Here is a 20,232-nt window from a genome sequence, read left to right as displayed (position 1 = left end):
ATGCATTGCAGCTGATCTTATTATTTCAGAAACCAATGATCCACTGAGGTTTTTTCATTCACAATTTCACAATTTGCCAAAACTGTCCATGAGGACCACATCTGAAACATGCAGTATCTGTTGTATTTTCTGAACACAACAGTTAACATGAAGAATGGCTAGCGATGATAGATTGGCAGTAACTGTTCAAATAACCATTTGTTTAAACCAAGGTGCCTTCACATCTGAAAGCAAAATACGTTGAACCCTGAAACATATGGACTACAGTGACTGAAGATCACACCAGGTGCCACTAGGAATGGCAAAGTGAGGCTATAATTCACCCAGGCTCATGGAGATTGAACAACAGATATGGGAATTGCACCTTGCATGGTGCAATTAGTCTCAATTAATTGTTCAACTTTCAGGTGGTAAGGTTTAAATTTGACAAATTATGCATCTGCCCTGTCATGTATTGTAGAGACTGATGAGGGACAAGTTTTTACTATTCTTTATGACCTAATTGTACTCATTTTCTAATGGCTACTTTGAGTAGGATAATGCACCATATCACAAAACTATTATTATCTCAAACTGGTTTTGTGAGTATCACAATGAATTCACTGGACTCCTATGGCCTCCACAGTCACTGGATCCCATCATGCCAGTAGAGCATCTTGGAATGTGATGGAAAGGGGGGTTTCTAATCTCGAAGTCTAGCCAAAAGCTCCAGCAGCTGATGCTATCTTCATATATGAACCGTCTTCAAAACCTTAAATGTTTTCAAAACTTTGTTGCATCTATTCCAAGAATCAAGGTAATTTTAAAGGCAACAAGTAGCAATTGTGTAGTGAATATTGACAATACATAAGTAGCTTATTATTAAACAGGCTAATGTTTTAAGTTCATCTTGAATTTCAAAAGCCAGTCATTCAGGTGGTTACTTTGTCTGATGGACTAAACATCACCAAATCGAATACAGAAAATAAATAAGGAATGACATACAGTACTATTGAGTATAGAGACCCAGAAAATATGCCAACAGAATGAGTCAGGAATCTTTTTTGGCTGATGCAGGACCATGTTGAGTGATAGGTGACTGATGCACCACTGAGACACTGCTGGTCACGTCATGCACACCAGCCCTTAAATTGGCTGTCTTCTGCCAGCCATTAGCCTCATCAAACTATTCATTCATGACCAGCCCCTGTGCAGAATACTTATGTGTGTCTCCTCCAGAAAAGAGAAATGGGACAAAATAGCTAAATATTAGACTCCTATGTAATATAGTTACCCCTGACCCTGCAGAAATTATTTCTGTGGGAAGCAGCGAGTTGAATTGCTGCCTCTCAGAACATTAAACGTGTTCCTCCAACTTGCAATTTTAAAAGTGGGAGGCCTAAAACAGTTGATATTTTTAAACATGTTTGTTCAGATTTTTATACAGATTTCTGTGTTCACACTACTGGTCCAATCAAACCTTACACATGATACACACAGTAAAAGTAGACTTCATGACTTCTTCTTACACTCCCTGATCTTTAGGCCTTAAAAGTGGTAGTTTTGTGGTAACAGTCTTTGCAATAATTTGAAATAAAAAATTATGAAAATTCATAAACATTTTAACAATGCGACTTGTACCAACTCTTTGGTTATTCAGCTTAATACTAAGAAAGTAGTAGTCTAAGATTGCAATGAAGTCAGAAGTTTACTTTTTATGTTTTAATTTTGCATGTTAGTAGGATTGCCTTATAACAATATGAGAATACATGGTATTTTTTATTATTATTTCTTACTGTTTTCTATGGTTCAAGACAATAATTTGTCTAATTTGACCTTTTCTTTGCTTAGGAGTCATTTAAATTCCTATTGATATTCATTAATATCGTTTTTCCTCGAGATCAAATTCTGTTTAATTTGCAAATAGCATTATTTCTATTGAGAAACTGCAAAGATAAAATCCTTTGTCTTATAAAGATGTTGCCAGTTATGTTTATTCATACAGTTTTTACATGTATTTCTATTCTAGCCGACAGGAATTATTTAACAAAGAAATTGGTCAAGAAAGAAAATGTCATTTTCCTGAAATTGTTCTTGGAAATGCTTCGTCTAAAATCAGAAAAAGAAAACAGTCAATTCAACAAGCTTTGCACTCGAAGCTTCTGAAATTTCCTCTATTTTGACCTTCTGTCATTTCTCTCAACACTTGAAAGTCTTCTGACATCTCTGCTTGTCTGTCCAACTTTCATTCTTTGGCTGTCTGTGTTCTTTTGTGTAAGATCGGCATTAGTGAGAGTGTGAGTGGGAGCAGTGGGATGGATGGGCCCTGGCGCGCTGCCAGCTGTTTTGATGGCTCCAGATTGCCTCTGCACTGGTAGGATGAAGCAGGCACCAGCAGGCTGAGGAGCTGTCAGAAAAATTACCCCAGCTCTCACTTAGCCATGCATGGTGTACCACCCGGTGGCAAAATACAGCTACTGCATATGGCAGAGGAGGATGACAGCAACGATTGGAAGGAACAGGAGGTGGAGCTTCAGACAAGAAGCATGGAGCTATTCGTCCTGTTTGGAGAGATTTTAATTGAGCAGACAAAGCAATTTTCCTACATGCATCCCAAACGCCTTCCCCTTCCTCTTGTTCCTCCAGTTGCTAATTAGCCCAAATATTAGTCTTGCAGTGCAAGGGTAAATCAGCGTCCCAGATGGTCTAGTAGGTGGATTACTGCACATGCACATATTCCCTAATGAGATATGTGATATGCTGAATTCCTTCACTGACAGCATTCACGTTTTTTTTTTCACAAGGACTGAGTGTTTGGATGAGCATTTACGTAAATCTACATCCTAAGAATAAATATAGATGTAGATGATAAATCCCAGTACAGATAGTTGAACAAGTGTGCTCTCAGTGTACAGTATGCTAGACAAATACGTGAAGTATTGTGACATTTGCTCATGTGAGCTGACACTTTGCACAGTGCTTTAATGTGCTCTGCAATGAAGGATCAACTCAAACAAGTCAGACAGCAGGTCTATGCTTTTGTTCAGTTTTTAAAAATAAGATTAGTTATAAGTTTTCTTCAAAGCGTTATAAAAACAAAAATCTCTAAAGAAAACATGTTGACAACATGTGCCAAAACTTACAACCAGCTTTCGCAGACAGTATTTTTCCTGTGCTGTTTACGTAAGAGAAAAAGCTTTTTTGTCTGTAAAATATCCATCCATCCATTATTTTACAAGGTAATTCATTATCCTTATGATTGACAATTCTCCTTTAGCTAGACATATATTGAACTGTCTTGCTGTCACAGACGTGGTCCTCATGGACAAAATTCAACTTACTAATCCCATCATTCTAGAGAAATAGATCTCCTAATTTTGGTTTTATTCAACAACTAAGCAGGTATTGCTTTAAAGTCATAGAGTTGTGTAACTGATGTACGTCATTTTGCTGCTTACTATGTGTACAGATCTAGAAAGAAGCTCTTCTGTCTAGAGAAACATTCTCAACATATAGGGTGTTTTAATAGCTACCAAGTTTATTTCTTGGAACATACTGTATATGCTGTGATTCTCAAAGAAGGCTACAGTGAAGACATAAATGTCTTAAATTATGTATGATGCAGCTGAGCCATTTCTTGTCATGATATTTTATCATGAGTGTAAAATATAGATTTTTCCAAAAGCCTCCAGCATTTTTTTCCCACAATTTTCTGAATCAGACTGTTCCCAGTACCCTGTTGCTGAGGGACATTGGAATCCTGTGACATGTAGCTGACAGCTCTCTCTTCTCAAAGAGTTGGTTCTCCTTGGGGGACAATGGAAGACAACTGGGTTCTTATTTGCGATTACCTGATCCTCCCTTGTTTGTCATACAGCCTTCTCTGAGAGAGCTCCCAGTCCAGCAACTACTTCATCACACAATCTGAAAATTGTCCCACATTGTGGTTTTTATGGGAATGAAAATAAACATTTGGTTTAGTCCGCTGTGCTCCACATCCCCTGTGACAGCCTCCTGTTTGGGTTGGCACAGGCACAAGCTATAGCTCCTGTCCCCTCAATTTATTTTGATATTGAGCATGGGAATGGCATTAAAATGACTGGACTTGCACAATTGGATTTTTGACAAGTGCTCACTTTGCATTAGGTGATATTCCCTCATGGGTCTTTCTCCATATTTTTATATCTTTATTCTGGAACTTTCTCATTTAATGCATTTTAAACAATATCTTATATGAATCTTAAGTGAGGAAATGTCTTGGATGAAATTGTTTTGCTGCAGCAGTGATTTGAATAGAATTACTTCCTTGCTTGTTTATTTACTATACAGGAGTCTTTCCCTCCCTAACATTGAAGTAGGTATGTCTTTTCATAATGATGTGAGTCGATTCATCAAATTTAATGATGCTGATTGCATGCAGCTGGAAATTAAGTTAAGCATTAATGACAAGCTGCAGAGCCAATTTAGGGTATAGATGAGCTCATTTTCTGCATAATCAAGATATTTGATTATTTTACACTCTATTTGACTTTTCTTGCTTGTTTCCATTTTTAATGAGAGCACTTTAGCAATTATGATGAGGTACACAAGGACTTGCTGATTTGTTATTCTGGTACTCATTGTTCAGCAGTATAGACATAAACAATTTCCTTCAATCCTATCCTAATTCTAATTTTCCTGCATAGATTTTGCACCGCGTTTTGTTATTGTTGTTTAGCACCTTCCAACATTTTCCAAGCAGCTCTTTGCTTCAGCTGCCTGGCAGAAAGCAAACAGTTTAGCAGTGAACTCTTGTTTGTCAAATGCCCTATCATCCACAGCCTACCCCAGGAGGGCGTGGAGAAATTGGATTTGGGTGAGGAATGTGACAGAGTCATCCCAAGGGATGGATGTGACACTGGCTCTGTGTGATGAGAAAGTGGGGATGAGGCTGGTGTGAGTGCACTGGTACCCTGTTGCCTCCACAGCTCACCATCTCCCATTCCCTTTAGCACTCTTTTTATTTTCCCCAGTTCTCCAGCAGTAATAGTTGTTACTTTAGTATAAGTTGTATATACTCATGCAATTATATAACAACCTTGCACTATCATTTGAAAATGCATATCTTGAGCATCTTAACAGTAGCAAAAGGAAGCAATTCAAATACTTTAAAGTGGGGTTCTTATAAAAAGTTATGAGCTGTTATTTTCTTGCCTATAAGAGGAAAGCAGATTTTTGGCTTATTTGAACATCTACAATCAAATTCATGGTTTATGCTTGTTTAATCCAACTTCGATCTTCACTGGACAAATCTTTGCACAGAAGATGAAAATGCCATACAAGGCACATGGAGATCAGAGGACCTTTTTGTGCTAAACCTGTACACAACACAACAACAAAAAAAATCTTGTTGCAGTAACTACTATACTATTATCTGGTGGAAACTTTTAAAGCAATACTGCCATGTTTTCTTTTATTTCTTTACATGTAATATTTCTGCACTGAGTCGTCTCTGTCTCCTGCCTTTCCAGGCAAAATGATGTGTGTTTATACTGAAGGGGTTCATAACCTAAGTTGGCAAAGAAACTGCAGTTTATGGAGGGAGTCTGAGTGGCTGCCAGCTGCAGCATAAAGTGCGATGGGAAACTAGACATGTGACAAGTCTTTACAAAGTGGTTTTAGGTATCATACCTGGAGAGATTCCATTTTGCAATAACTCAGCATGTTTAAAACTGGCATTCTCGTTTTATACCTCATTGACTTTTACAGCCAATGAGTGTAAAAATAGCGTCATGAAAATCTGCATTTTTCATTTTTACATGGGCAATGCTTGTTTCTTAAAACTTGTCTCATTAATCCACCCTGTAAAATAGAATGCATCATCAATTGGCCAAAATTTGTGTGACAGTCAAGGTTAGTGGATGTAAGTACTTCACCACCACTCTACGCGGGATCAACACTGATCAAAATAACTCGCAGTTTTTGTTGGGATTGAAAGCCTTTCACTGAATAAATACAGAGAGCATCTGTCTGGAAGTTACATTCACATTCACTGCTTGAAGACTTCGGCTCTCCCTCTGCCTCTTAAATTCATCGATTCATCGTTCCTCTGAGACTGGATTGAAGGTCGCCTCACTAAACCTTGTCAACAAATAGAACATCACTTTACACTGAGCTGACAGCCGTGGTCATTGGTTTTCCATAAAATTGCCGCAGTCTATTTTACCGTTCACTCATCATGTTTTCTTTCTTGTTCCCTCTGCAGAGGCGACCATTCTCAGTTACGACGGCAGTAAGTTTATGAAAGTCCAGCTCCCAGTGGTGATGCGCACCGAAGCCGAAGACGTGTCTCTTCGATTCCGCTCCCAACGGGCGTATGGCCTGCTAATAGCCACCACATCCCGGGAATCTGCTGATGCCCTGCGTCTGGAGCTGGAGAGTGGTCGTGTCCGTCTTACCGTCAATTTAGGTATCACCTCGAATGCATACACACACTGCAGCAGGGAAGCAGACTCGAGCTCGATAACACTCACAAATGCACGACAATATTCCTATTTGTGTTACATGTTTTGAATAGACAGAGAGACTGTAGCGACTTTCAAGGTCTAAAATCTGCGGCTCGAGGCTCACAGGCATCTGAACAAACTAAAACTACTCGTCATCAGGGAATGCTTGCTACCCTCTTTTTTTTTTTTTTTTAGATGAAGCAGATTCTTCTGTCCTAACACAAACTGATGTGTCCCCTTTGCATACAGTTTTTACTAAATATGATAACTGTCTAGGAAACAGATGAATATTATTCTTTTAAAATTAATTATTACATGAATGTGATCATTTTGGAAAGTCAATTGGAGGGTGATATAATGGTGTCTCATTTTTTTCTGAAAGCTCTGACTAATTCAAAGGTGTTGTTTGGTACCTTTTAAGATATAAAAAAGTTATTTCAGTGCACCACATAAACATTGTCCTTATTTACACCACTATTCATTTATTTGGGTTTGTCCTTCCAATGGTTATTCTTTGAAGCAGTTTACAGGTCCAGACATCTCATACTTTCAACATATCTTATTATCCACCAGTTTTGATCCTATGTAAAGAGGGATGACTCTGCATTAAGCAAAAATAGACACCTTCTCCTATGAGTTTGTGGCATTTTTTTTTTTAAGTAATGATCCCAGAGCTGTCTTTTGGAAGTTCGATGTGTTTCAGACACTACAGTGCCACCCAAGTCTTCTGTTCCGTCTTTTCGCTGGCTAAACAGAAATGGGTTCCCTAAGTGGTGCCATTTAGTCGTGTATGCAGAAGAGTCTTTATTCGCTGTCAACTTTAAAACAGCATGTGTCCAACTGCAAAAGGCAACAGCGCCACACACTGACAGGCCTGACAGGTTAGATCACCGCCACTGCAAAAAGGTGCCCTCGGATAAAAAACAAAGGGCTGCATTGTTTTGTTTTCATTTAAATTCTTTTTGACAAATATAAGAGTTTTGGACTTTATTTCCACAAGCCCTTGAAGGCTGTCTTCCTTGTCCCTCTCAAAGAAAAGCAGAGCATTCCCTGGAAGGGTAGGTTTGTGTTGTTCTCTGGCTGTTTGCGACCACTTTTCTGCTGTGGTTGACAACACATGACAAGCAGGGCCAAATGGGAAGGCAGGGTTGGGGGGTTGATCTGGGTCACCTTTCTCAGAGCACAGAACAGGCTCAGCTTTTGCAAATAAAGGAGTGGAGAAAGAAACACAGTTTTTGTAGCTTTTTTTATCAGTGACAAATTTGTTAAAGCGATAACAACTAGAGCCTATTTGGTAGAATCTAAATTATTACTTGTCATGCAGTGACAAATATTACCGAAACACTGCATCAGCTTGTCTTGTCTCCACATAAGTAAACATCGAGACAAATTCAAATATTTTACTTTATAGATACAATTCACTAATTTCAATTTAGGACATATTAAAAGACAACAATATATTTTTACTACCGAAACCTCCCTCTTAACATCAATATGCAATGCATTTTCAAGAAATGCTATATGTTTTTTTTTTTTTTTTTTTTTATCTGATACAATGCCAATATCTTAATTTAAATATCTGTTGATGCAGAAACAATTCAGACTGTTTTCAGTTGAAATGTTTTAAACTGAATTGAAAGTGAATCATTAGGAGTCATTAGGTGAAAGCAGCAAAAGGATTATTTAGCTTCGTTATTAAACTTATTTTGTGCATCTTAACTTTGTACAATCATTCACTTACGTCTCCAGGATCATCCTAAAAAATAGAATATTGTGAAAAATTGCACCTCCGAAAGTGAAACTCATATTATCTAGAACCATCATACATATCAAACAATCGTCCATCGTCTACTTTAACATTTTCAGGATTAAAATATTTCTGAAGATGGTGATAATGTGTTCTCACTCGCCAGCATCCACACTCCTTCCATGACAATCTCACATAATTCCCAAACATGAAAAAAAAAAAGTTTACCGATCTAGTAGAAACATTTGTTTCTGTGCAGTTTTTGAGATTATTTAAATTCTTCAATTATCTCGGATGTGAACTTAAGCTCTTATGGTAAAATCAGATAAAATGGTTTCATTCTAGTGATAGATCTAGCAACTGCATCTGTATGATTAACTGATATTTGACATTTAAACACTACAATTCACTGCTGAACAAGAGTATGTATGTTGTAGAAACAGCACGACAGCAAAGGTTTAAAGAAACCATGTGGCATCTTATTAAGCTAGTGTAGGTTTGACCAATGTATGTCTTTTTCCCTGTAGTGAAATATTATACATGAGCCAGACAATATAAACGAAAATCCAAAATGAAACAAAACAAAACTGTTATAATGTTTTTAAGTTACACTCATTGGTAAATGAAAGAGGCTGGGGGGAATTAATGAGGAAACCTTCTAGTTGGCCCTGTGTGACCCTGACTAACATCTGATGCTCTCATGATGACATCATCTTATTGAACAAAAAAGTTCAATCATTATAAAATATCTAAATCTCTGCCTAACAGATCCAGTCCTCAAATTTTACTCTAATATGCAATAAATTGGGCTGCTCTGGTTCTCCAACACAGCAGTGCTTTTACCAGCTTGCTCCAGCTTGAGGCAACAACATATGAGAGCATCAGAGGACGGACAGTGTCCGTGTGTTTGTCCCCAGAGGGGTGGACTGTATGCTTTAATGATGTCTGCAGCTGTAACGTTGAAAGATGAATTTATCTCTCATCTATTCTCCCCCCATCTAGATTGTATCAGGATTAACTGTACCTCCAGTAAGTTACTGTTCACCTTTCTTCTTCTTTTTCTACTCCTTCTGTAATATTCACTATTTTTTCTGTTGCCTGGGAAATTTATTTTCTAAGTGAAAAGTACCATGACACAATTTTAACTGGGGAGACTTAATCAGTTTAAATGAATGTCTCATATTATACCCCACACAATCTAGGGCTAAGGGTCTTTGTAGTTTATTTTTTATATAATTAGAAGTGTGGAGGAAATGGAGGGAGGCCTGAATTAATGACAAACTGGAATATGGCAGTCAGCTGCTATTTTACACACCAAGCTGTGTCTAATTAATGAACCCACTCACTTATAAATCTAGAAAGGAATAAAATACATGCTATGGAAGCGTAGGTATTTTAGACATGGATGATTTCCTTGCGCTATCCCCCAACCCCTACCTTTTTTTTTTTTCATTTCTTTCACAATATTTCACGGCAGCTGTAAATTGATGAGGCCATTCAAAGCACAGAGGAAATACAGAGTGTGATTTTATTATTGCTATTAACCTGCCTCACAGAGCAGAAAGAAAGAGATGGAGAGGGAGGAGAGAGAATAGATCCTGTTGGGGTGTTCGTGGAGGAAGGCATCTTTGTGTGTTTGTGTGTGCGCTCGAACAGAGAGGCTACATTGCAATATTTTGGGGAAAAAATATCCCTGACATTTATTATTCAGAGCTGGTGATAAATTAATAATTCTTTCACTCGAGTCATAATACAAGAACTGTTTTTTTCACGTAATCCCTCTCAGGTGAGTGACTCACCGTAAAAAACAGATGAAAACATGCAGGTAAAGCACTGTAACAATTCCATGCTATGCCACATTGTGACTATAATTATAAACTGTTCTCTGATAACAGCCAAGTTGGAACTGTTGGCGTAAGTGTTACAGCACTAGAAGGTCGTTGCCTGATCAGAAGAGGAGACTTAAACAACACAACACTTCCTCACACAATCGGATGATGTGACCTCTAGACAAGCTTCTTTAAAGGATCTCTTGTTAGCATCTTTCTAAATGCAAAGCAGCTTCGCCCATACATCCTCAATTGCTTCTGGTGTTTGTGTGCAGAAGACAAGCTCCAATTCTCTCATTCCACTACCTTAAAAGGTCATCTTACGGTCCAGAGGATAAGGCTAAGGCATTATCTGTTCACATTCATATTGTTTGTCTTCTGATCACCATATTATTATGCCTTTGACAGAATAGAATAGCCTTTAATTTTCACACATAGAGAATATTCAGATGTGCCAACAGCAAATTAAAGACAGGTGGAAGCTTGTATATTTACACAATGATAAACAATATAAAAATAAGAATAAGAGACTGTATAGTAGGGGCAAAATACAACATAATACTATTGTGCAGTTACTAAAAGTTGCAAACTGAATTTAAAAAAAATGTGCAACTGAGTTGGATAATTTCAAGAAAATATGTTCAAGATATGCATGTCTATGTGCATAAACATAACATATTATTCACACAAAGTGGACAAATTGTGCAACAACAGGGATGTGGAAATATATCAGAAGATGTGGCTAAATAGTCACAGTTCTCTTTCAGCTGGCAGCAATTGGAGCTTGCAACATCCATCATGTTATGACAACAAAAACATTGTCAGAAAGTCTTAGTGTTCAGCTGTTAAATCCAAGATACAGTGACATTAAAGAGTTGACACTGGTGTTTGAAATATCGCCATTTTACCTTTGCAGCATTCGAATTGTACCTTCCAGATAATGCTGATGCAGGACTATAAATAGAGATTGTCGTTTTTTATTTGGGTGTCAGAAAAACTGAGTTAGGTTTTAATGGTTGACACTGTTAATCGTTTTATTACCAAAACGAAGAGTTAGAAGATGGCTAACTAATGAGTTGGATGGTTTTTAAATTTGCACTGTGAAAATAAATATTTAAATTCTTTTGATTAACCATTCTATAGAGAAGGTGAACTGCATGCTTAGATAAATTCAAAAACAAAGAAAGTAGTAAGCCTTCCTTTAATAGTTTCTGACCTAATTGTGTCGAAGGAAAATGCTTAATTGAAGGTCTTGGAAAGAACTGTGTTAAGCTAGTGCATTTCCACTCATGAAGAATTAGCTTTTAACATTTTTTCTAGGTTGTTATTTTTGTCCTCTTTTTTTTCCCTCAATGTTAATTAATGTGTCTTGTCAGGCACTGCAGCTCTGGTCAGCTTGCCGGATGAAAAATTTCAACACCAACTCAAAGAACACATCACTGTCAATTAGGGACCCAAGCTCCCTGGGGCAGCCCAGAACTGTCTGAAGAAAACACTGCCACTTCTGCTTAAACGCTGTTAACAGACACTGACTGACAGTTAACTGAAAATATGACCTGAAAGTACCTTGTGACAGATTTGGTGCTTTTATGTTCAGCTGGCTCAGCCATATTCATTAAGAGTAATGGCACGGGTGCCATGATTTACTGTGTGTAGTAACAGGGAAGGAGACATAGAGGCGTCTTACTGGATTATCATCTCAGTAACATTATCATTTTGAGTAACTGTTTCTGTTCTATAATTGATCTTGTTCCCACATTAGTATTGTTAGTAGAGGTCTAAGAGATTCTTTCAATGAACTTTACAACTATGTGGAAATTAAAAATAAAGGACTCATTTAGTCAGGTTATGAATGCAGGGGAAGTTATGTTGATTTGCTTTCTAAAAGGCTTAATTTCTTTCGTTAGTTTCAAAAATTTTAAGTTTTGTTTTTTTAAAAATAGTTTATAATTTTAGTCATATCAAATGTTGAAATTTACAGTGTGGCTTCTCTTCTATAGACACTGAAAAAAACCCTTTATCATTCATCTCCTTACTCAGAACTGGGAACTCACAGCCGGTCATGATAAAAAAAGAAACATTTAACTTTCTGTTGTCCATTATTGTAACAATTACAGGCAAATAAGTTAGCAGCCAAGCGGAATTTAAATAGCCTCTCTGTGTGAGGCTGTATTTCTTAATCAAGCCTTCATTTACAAAAATATGACTGACATTTGCAACAGTTATTTAACAGCCACAGCAAATTGTGCTTGGTTTCAATTTTACCAGCATATACATAAATATCTCAGGAGATCTGATAAGGTATTGTGAAAATAAAAACAAGAAGACATGTGAGGGCATGTATGAAACTAAACTTTTAAAGCATGCACATGTAGGTAAAAGCAATGTTGCCACAGTTACCTTGAAGAATAAGAATTTGTCACCAGCACAGAGTGTTCATTGAACTTTAACATCGGCATCTTTAGCTGAAAATAGCAACTGTACATATCTCTTTTCCCTCCATTGCTGTTTGTAGTGATGAACAATAATTCTCCATGTAAAGCTGAATGCTGCTCCAACACGAGGACAATCCAACCTATTTTCTGATTCATTCATTGGAATAAGTTTGCAATTTCAGGAGACTCATGGACTTTACATAAATCAATGTATTTTCAGTCCAAGATGCAAAGCTAATTATTAAGTATTTGTAAAAAGGAAAAATCCAAAGGTAGACATCAAGGAAAAATAATGTAATCTATCTATACTTGCAAGTAATGTTTTTTTTTCTGATGCCAAGATACATGATAAGTCTGCTATCTTTATTTGAATGAACTCTGAATTGAAATATTTTGTCTCTTTATTATTGACAGAATGCCAAACCCAACTGAGGTCCAAATAATATTAGATGTATAAATGATCATATAACACTCTGTGCTGTAGTGAATGTTATGCAACTGATGTCCCTCTTTTCTCTTCTTGCTTTTCTTCCTCCTTGAGGAGAACCAAGGGCATGAATGATGGAAAGCAAAGATCAACCATGCTTTCAAGTTCAGCCCCATCCCATTATTTCATATCTCTTCTTCTTAATCCCTCACCAGTCGCCTGGTTCCAATCCTGCCTCAATGTTTAGTGCTTATAAAGCAGCACTGTGCCTCTGCGATTGAGCGTGTCCTGGTACTGTGGTACCCTCACATTTGCATACACATTGCACTGAAGCTTTGAAGATTGCAGAAAGGCAGAAAATAAATAACCAAAAATGGGTTCAGGTGCATGAACTTGGCACCCCTCTGGAGGCTCCCCACTGTGTGAAAGGGATCAGAGCCTAGGGAGTTATAATGCCATCGTCTTGGCACACCCACATTGGCCTGTTTTGTTACATTCACCCAGCATGAGAACTTCAGAGCTATACAGGGATTTAAAACGTGAACAACTTTATTTTAATTTGTGTTTGGCTTTAGAAAGGCCAATGTTAGAATTATTTGAAAAATGAAATGGAATTTTTTTTGTCTTTTATAAAGATAAGATAGCAAAGATTTAGACCATGTACTTGGATATTTATTTTTTTCCACTCTAAAGCTTTCCTGGAGGGTTTTGGCACAGTGATTGTGCGACACCTCCATCTCTGCCTGCTTGCAATGTCACTCTCGTGCAATATTAATATAATGTTTCTGGTATGCTGCTAAAGGAATGCTAAAAATATTTTATGATTTTCAACTAAATGGTTACATTTATTTAATGAAATCAAATGAGTGAAATTTCACTTGTAGAAAAAAAATCACATTCTGTATTTCATATTTTTGGCTTTTTCTTTATTTGTCACAGGATGATTTGATTTTAGGGTTATTCTTATATTTCTTTCTGGTTGTTGTTTTGTTTTAGCTCCAAGCTTACTGCCTCTTCTGCAAGATAATTTCTTTTTAAAATAAGATTTTATTTCACATAGTGAAGGTTAGAGAAAGGTAATAGAATTGGTGGGTTAACAATATGGAAAGAGATTATTTGTAAAGGACTTTGCTAAATTGTAAAGTTCTGGAAGGTATTTGCTGCCACCATGTGGAACATGAAAAAACTTAAAATCTAATTTGAGTTGTGATGGTTGGAAAACACAGAGATCAAGAATAATAATCAAAAATGTGAGAGTTTTAATGAGAAATTCTTAATAATGATCCCCACTTCCTGATTTAAAGAAAACAATGCTCAGAGAGACTTTAGAAATGTAGTACCCTGTATAATGATGCAGCCAATGTAAGTCAGGGTGGTGACCATTTACTATAGTTAATGGACCACTTACTATGTTTACTTCAGTGTTTTCTGTCTCTGTTTCCTTCAATTATTCTGACTTCCTTTCCATCTTTTCTCTATATGATTCTCTTTAATATGTACTACTATTCAATCTTTCTGCGTGTTTGGAGGGGTGTGCGTGGGGGTGTGTGGGCGTGTGTGCATGGGTGTTTTTAATCACTTTTTGGACTATCCCACAGGCAAAGGCCCAGAGACAATTTTTGCGGGTCAGAACCTGAACGATAATGAGTGGCATACCGTACGTGTGTTCAGGAGAGGCAAGAGTTTGAAACTGACGGTAGATGAACTACCGCCTGTGGAAGGTACTTCTTATCCTTTCTGTTATAATAACTTTGACAGGCTCTCACCTTTTCTGGGCTCTTGTGGTCTACCTAGACTAGAACCACTACAACAAAGCAATAAAACAGCCATGCATATCTGCAGAGAACTTTAAAAAGTCACTTGCTTAGTTTTTATTTGTTCCTGGGTAAGTACAGTGCCTTGTAAAAGTATTCGTCATATATTTTTTTTAATGTAAAAACATTGAAAAGTGTGGGGTACACACTTCATTATGAAACCCCTAAATGCAATGCAGATGTGAGATAATTAAGCAATATAAATCTGTGTGCAGATTAAATATAAATACCGTTGACATTCACATATTCAAATAAAAGACCACCAAAACATGCGATCTATTGACCAAGGAGTGGCCTAGAGGCTAATGTTGGGTGAGATAATTTATTGACAGGATAGATTTGTCTTCTTTCCTGGATGGATGAAAGCCACTGTTGAGGAAAAGTCGTAAAAGAGCTTTAAGTAGTTTTCTACCAGCCACAGAGGGAGCATTCAAAACATCTAAAAGACGGTCTTTTGAACAGATTAGTTTAAATTGAACCTTTTTGCCTGTATGCAAGATGTGTGGAGGAAAATTAATACTTCAGATCACCCTCAATAGACCATTCCTGTTGCAAAATACAGTAATGGCCACACTATGAGTTGATGGGTGAATGTACATTAAAGAGTAATCCTGAAAAACAGAGGTGTGAATACTTTTAGAAGGTCCTGCTTATTTACTGAAAATCACAAGTTCTTTTTTGGCAAAATGTTGCTGCCTTGAATAAAAAAATTATTAACTTCTGTTTAAAAACTAGAGATAAATCATAAATTCTCTGAAGGCATGCTCAGTTTTTTTGTATAAAAAAAGTGTGCTCACATGACATCACTTTAAGGTCCTGCTGTGGATCCTTCATTTTCAAAGCTCTTCCCCTTTTAGCTTTTATTTACCCCGTTTAATGACATCCTCTCTCCCTCCTTCCCTTTAAATTAAAGGTCAAATGGCAGGTGACCACACCCAGCTGGAATTTCATAACATTGAGACGGGCATTGTGACAGAGAAGCGCTTCATGTCCATGGTGCCCTCCAACTTCATTGGCCACCTCCAAAGCCTCTCCTTCAATGGCATGGCTTACATTGACCTCTGCAAAAATGGTGACATTGATTATTGCGAACTCAATGCCATGATTGGCTTCAAGAACATCATTGCTGATCCAGTTACCTTCAAGTCACGGTCCAGCTATGTGACCCTCACCACTCTGCAGGCCTACTACTCCATGCACCTTTTCTTTCAGTTTAAAACCACATCTCCTGATGGTCTCATTCTCTACAACAGCGGCGATGGAAATGACTTCATTGTGGTGGAACTGGTCAAAGGGTAGGTGCACCCATTCCTGTAAGTGGGAATTTGTATTCTTAAGGGCAAAGTTTACAATTTTTAGAAGCGGTTTTGTTGAAAGGTTATATATTTGCCTACAGTAAATAACTCTCTTGGCATCTTCAGTGAGTTTGAATATAGATTAGTTTTGTCCTTGAAACCAAAGCTAACAGCCTGGTTGAGAGAAGTCAAGATCAAAGCATCATATCAGTTCATATTAATTCATGTAAATATTGTTTAGTTTTGTCATGTTTGAATTAGGTGGGAATTTATACAAAGCTAATGGTTGTTTACACAGGAAGTGGAGAGAGGAAGCTGTGAGATAAAAAAAAAAATCTTTGAGTGGAATCTGCAAGTGTGGTGCAGACATTTTATGAGTGCTGGTTTCAAAACCTGAGTGAGTAAGGAGTCAGCTGTGACCCAGCGTTTTTGATAAATACAGCAGAGTAAAAACACTGGCAAGGAGAATCATCTACCTTATCTTGAACACACAGAAACATACTTACACACTCTGGCCCCTCTTAAATGGGTCCTTCACACTTAGACAGACACACACATGACTTACAGACTCACTTACACACACAAAGCAATCATAGTGAACACTTCTTAGTGTCCAAGCCATTCAAATTGATAATAATACATAATCCTTACCCCATTTAGTGAATATTTATCTAACTGGAACAGTAACAGTTCATCTCATCATATGCACTAACCAATCGTTGTGATTTTGTTGAACACTGTTCAATGATTGAACAGTGTTTTCACTGTTCAATCATTGCCTTGTCCCCACTGAATTTAATTATTAAAAATGGTTATTCTAACTGGAAACATTTACATATTTTGCTTCAAGATCCTTGGGGGTACATCTCCTTGTACTCCCCATTTCCATTGTAAATAATAATCAGTGGATGTTTAAATGAAACATGCTACTAATACATCAAACATGATGATTGTTTAAATGTTCATAATATACTGTGTCTTATATATCTTTATTATTATATTATATTATTTCCTGGAATTCCCCCCCAACCCTCCAAAAAATGCAAAAGTTTACTTTTACTATGACTTCTGTACACAAGGTTTATTTATTTAGGGAACTCTGTATAAACGGGCCATGATTTTCATAATAACAATGATTGCACATATGGCCGTTTTAATGCCAGTACGCTACAACATATGAACATGTTGTCTCTTATCTGTGTGCCAGAGTTTTTACTAGAAGGCAGCCAGCTTTTGCCATGCTGCTTTATCTAAACAAAGGGTTGAGATAAACAGCTTCACAGAAGTGTATTTGTCCTTGCCGAAATACCATATTCCCATATTTTTTTGCAATTTCCCTTATTTCCCTTATTTTTGACTATCCAGTAACATCAACAAATAAAGTCATGCAATTTAATTACACAATTCAACCAGCTTGTAAAATTAGCCTGGAATGGTGTTACTTTAATGTCAGGACTTAGCCATTTTTAAGAGAGCTTCACACACTGATACAGTTCTCTTTGAATGTACACACATCTCCAATTGATTTTTCAGATTTTTGTTGTACATTTTTGCTCAGTAATGTAAAACCTCAAACAGTTACAAAGCAATAATAATAATCATGGTATTTTATCTCTAAAAGAATTGTGAATGTGTCAAATTCCAAAACAGTTTGCCAATAATCCGGTAATATTAGGAATTTTTATTATTCCAGTATGCTCAACTTTCTTCATGCTGTTCTGTATCTGCTTCCAGTTATCTTCACTATGTGTCTGACCTGGGGAATGGAGCCCACCTCATCAAAGGCAACTCAAATAAACCCCTAAGTGACAACCAGTGGCATAATGTCATCATCTCCCGGGACACCAACAATCTGCACACAGTCAAGATTGACACCAAGGTTACCACACAGACAACCTCAGGAGCCAAGAACCTTGACCTGAAGGGTTAGTTCAGAATTTTTATACCCTTACCGGACATGTTATAGGTGAATGAGTCCAAATGCTCATTAACACAAATGGCAAATCAGCCAAATTACAGCAACTTAAGGCACTTTGGATTTTAGATGTGGTGAAAACAAGTTGCTGAAGTTCAACCAAAGCTTGACAATGGGAATGAAAGTGACTTTTAATGTGGCTTAGTCATTGGTGGCAAACGGAAATGGTGCTATTAAGGTGTAACTAATAAAGTGGTTGGGGAAAGTGTGTTAGTATAAAATATGTTTTTTTCGCTGAGGAACCAGTGATTTAAAGTGAGAAAAGCAAGTTTGTGATTGAAATGCATAACAGGTTGGAGAAACGCTGCAGGGGTGAAAGGCACACAAAAGCTTCTTCTCATTACTGGGTCTCAGGTAGCCTTGAGAAAGAATTCATCTGTTTTTTTGTCACAACTAACAATGTGGAAATGTTGCAGAGAGCTCATAGTGCTCAGACAAACAGCCTTAGATAACATTTATTTGAAAAGAGTTACTTATTGTTGGCATGAAAGCTGCTGTTGAAAGCAAATTGTTTTGGGTAATTGGTGTTCTACCTGGAAGTATGTTCATAATGATGAGGCAAGATAAAGCAGTTGCCGAATATATGGCTTACACTCATAAATAACATTGAACAGTTACTTCATAAAAATTTGAAAGTTTTTTTAGGGAAGGGTGACAATTATTAAGCTTTTCTCCTCTTTTATCTCTATAAAGCACAATAGCTTGCTGCAAAAAATATTGACAAGGAAAGTTCTGCATTCTATTTTATTTCCACCAGGGGTCAGCATTGTTCCATTTCTGATTTCTTTACAGGAAACCTTTACATTGGTGGGGTGGCTAAGGAGATGTATAAGGACCTGCCCAAACTGGTGCATGCCAAGGAGGGTTTCCAGGGTTGCCTGGCATCAGTGGACTTGAATGGACGCCTCCCAGACTTGATGTCAGATGCTCTGGACTGTGTGGGACAAATAGAGAGAGGATGTGAAGGTGAGAGGCCACAAATGATGAGCGAGTTCCTGATGGAAGTATCTTTTAGTTTATTGTCTTTGTAGAGTTTTTACCTTCATTGGTTGAATATAAATAGATAAAGCAATGCTTATTTTTCACTTAAAGCGAATAACACAAGAGAGCAAATTCCTTTAACACATCTAAAATAGTTTATTAATGCTCTCCCAAAATATCATCAGGTGTAACACTATATAATGCTGCATAATCCTGCAAGTCACATACACATCTTCAAGCAGCAATCATTCTGAAGCATAGCCACAAAGAAAGCTACACTGGTAACTTGTGACATGTAATTTAACATCCATAACGCATGTTAGTATTCTGTTTGAATGAATCAGGCTCCGACACTCTTCCAGAGGCGATCATTTCTGTTTCACTTGGTTTTAATCTGATTATTCTCTTCACCATATTTGTACTGCCACTGTTACTTCCCATTTTATCCCTATTCTGTTGTACACTGTGCATGCTTGCTGGATCTGAGATATTTGGCCTGAAGCGATCCTTTTGAATAATGGATGAAGCCTTTGTTGCATGTATGAATATCATTTTCCCAGTCTAACGTGTGCACCATATCCAGAGACAATATTTGATTTTCTTTCAGTCTGTTAGTTTACTTTCTCTTTTCACCCACTCGTTACTGTTAAGTACTTCTGATCTTTTATCATGTTCCAGCGTGACAAAAGTAATCCCATTCAGCTCTTGTGAAGGCCTGTCATACTAGCCATTATCAGTTTGTACCACACTGAATCAATGATTGCTTGAAATAGAGTAAAAACATTTTTTGTTATTGTGATGGTGAAATTATGATGCAATGCATTGTTGCTAAATGTTTATGATAAAGCTAGACACTGGGGATTATGTGTTTCATAGGAAAAGTAGCAGTTATTTAGTTTTACTTTATAACAGGGTTTGGAGAGAAGCTGTTCTTGTATTTATTAATTTTTATACTCTTGCTCTTTCTCTGGACAAATATACTTTGTGCATCCTGCCTCACAATCTATGTCTTCCCCTCTTTTTCCAAACTTTGTGCTTCTTACTAACTGCTTGTATACTTTGCCTTTTCTTTTTCTATTATTTTGCCAACAAAAGTTGCTTTGACAAAAGCTGACTTGCAAGGTAGAAAGCTTTGTCTGTCTGATAATGGCAATTGATATCCTCCCCTCTTCCCTCAAATGCATCTGAAATAACAACCCCCACACTCCACTACACACACACACACACACATAAAAATACCAACACCACCACCTTCCCACAGTTTT

The 20,232-nt window shown here is 37.2% G+C and overlaps 1 protein-coding gene across 26 annotated transcripts in view; it reads left to right on the top strand.

The window, feature by feature from the left end:
- nrxn1 (neurexin 1) overlaps nt 1-20,232 on the top strand; it is a 258,531-nt gene that overhangs the window by 104,526 nt on the left and 133,773 nt on the right. For 22 of the 26 annotated variants that reach the window (XM_023327262.1, XM_023327252.1, XM_023327258.1 and 19 more), the window contains 6 exons: nt 6,224-6,427; nt 9,214-9,240; nt 14,501-14,623; nt 15,630-16,011; nt 17,746-17,936; nt 18,779-18,952. In XM_023327262.1, the coding sequence (XP_023183030.1) occupies nt 6,224-6,427; nt 9,214-9,240; nt 14,501-14,623; nt 15,630-16,011; nt 17,746-17,936; nt 18,779-18,952 (1,101 nt within the window). The remainder of the gene's footprint in view (nt 1-6,223; nt 6,428-9,213; nt 9,241-14,500; nt 14,624-15,629; nt 16,012-17,745; nt 17,937-18,778; nt 18,953-20,232) is intronic. The other 4 variants (XM_023327268.1, XM_023327267.1, XM_023327261.1 and 1 more) reach the window with 1 other exon arrangement.

Source organism: Xiphophorus maculatus, chromosome 22 (genome assembly GCF_002775205.1).
Source record: "Xiphophorus maculatus strain JP 163 A chromosome 22, X_maculatus-5.0-male, whole genome shotgun sequence".
NCBI lineage: Eukaryota > Metazoa > Chordata > Actinopteri > Cyprinodontiformes > Poeciliidae > Xiphophorus > Xiphophorus maculatus.
Note: the sequence above shows the minus strand (reverse complement) of the source record. Positions and strands in the feature narration are given on the sequence as shown.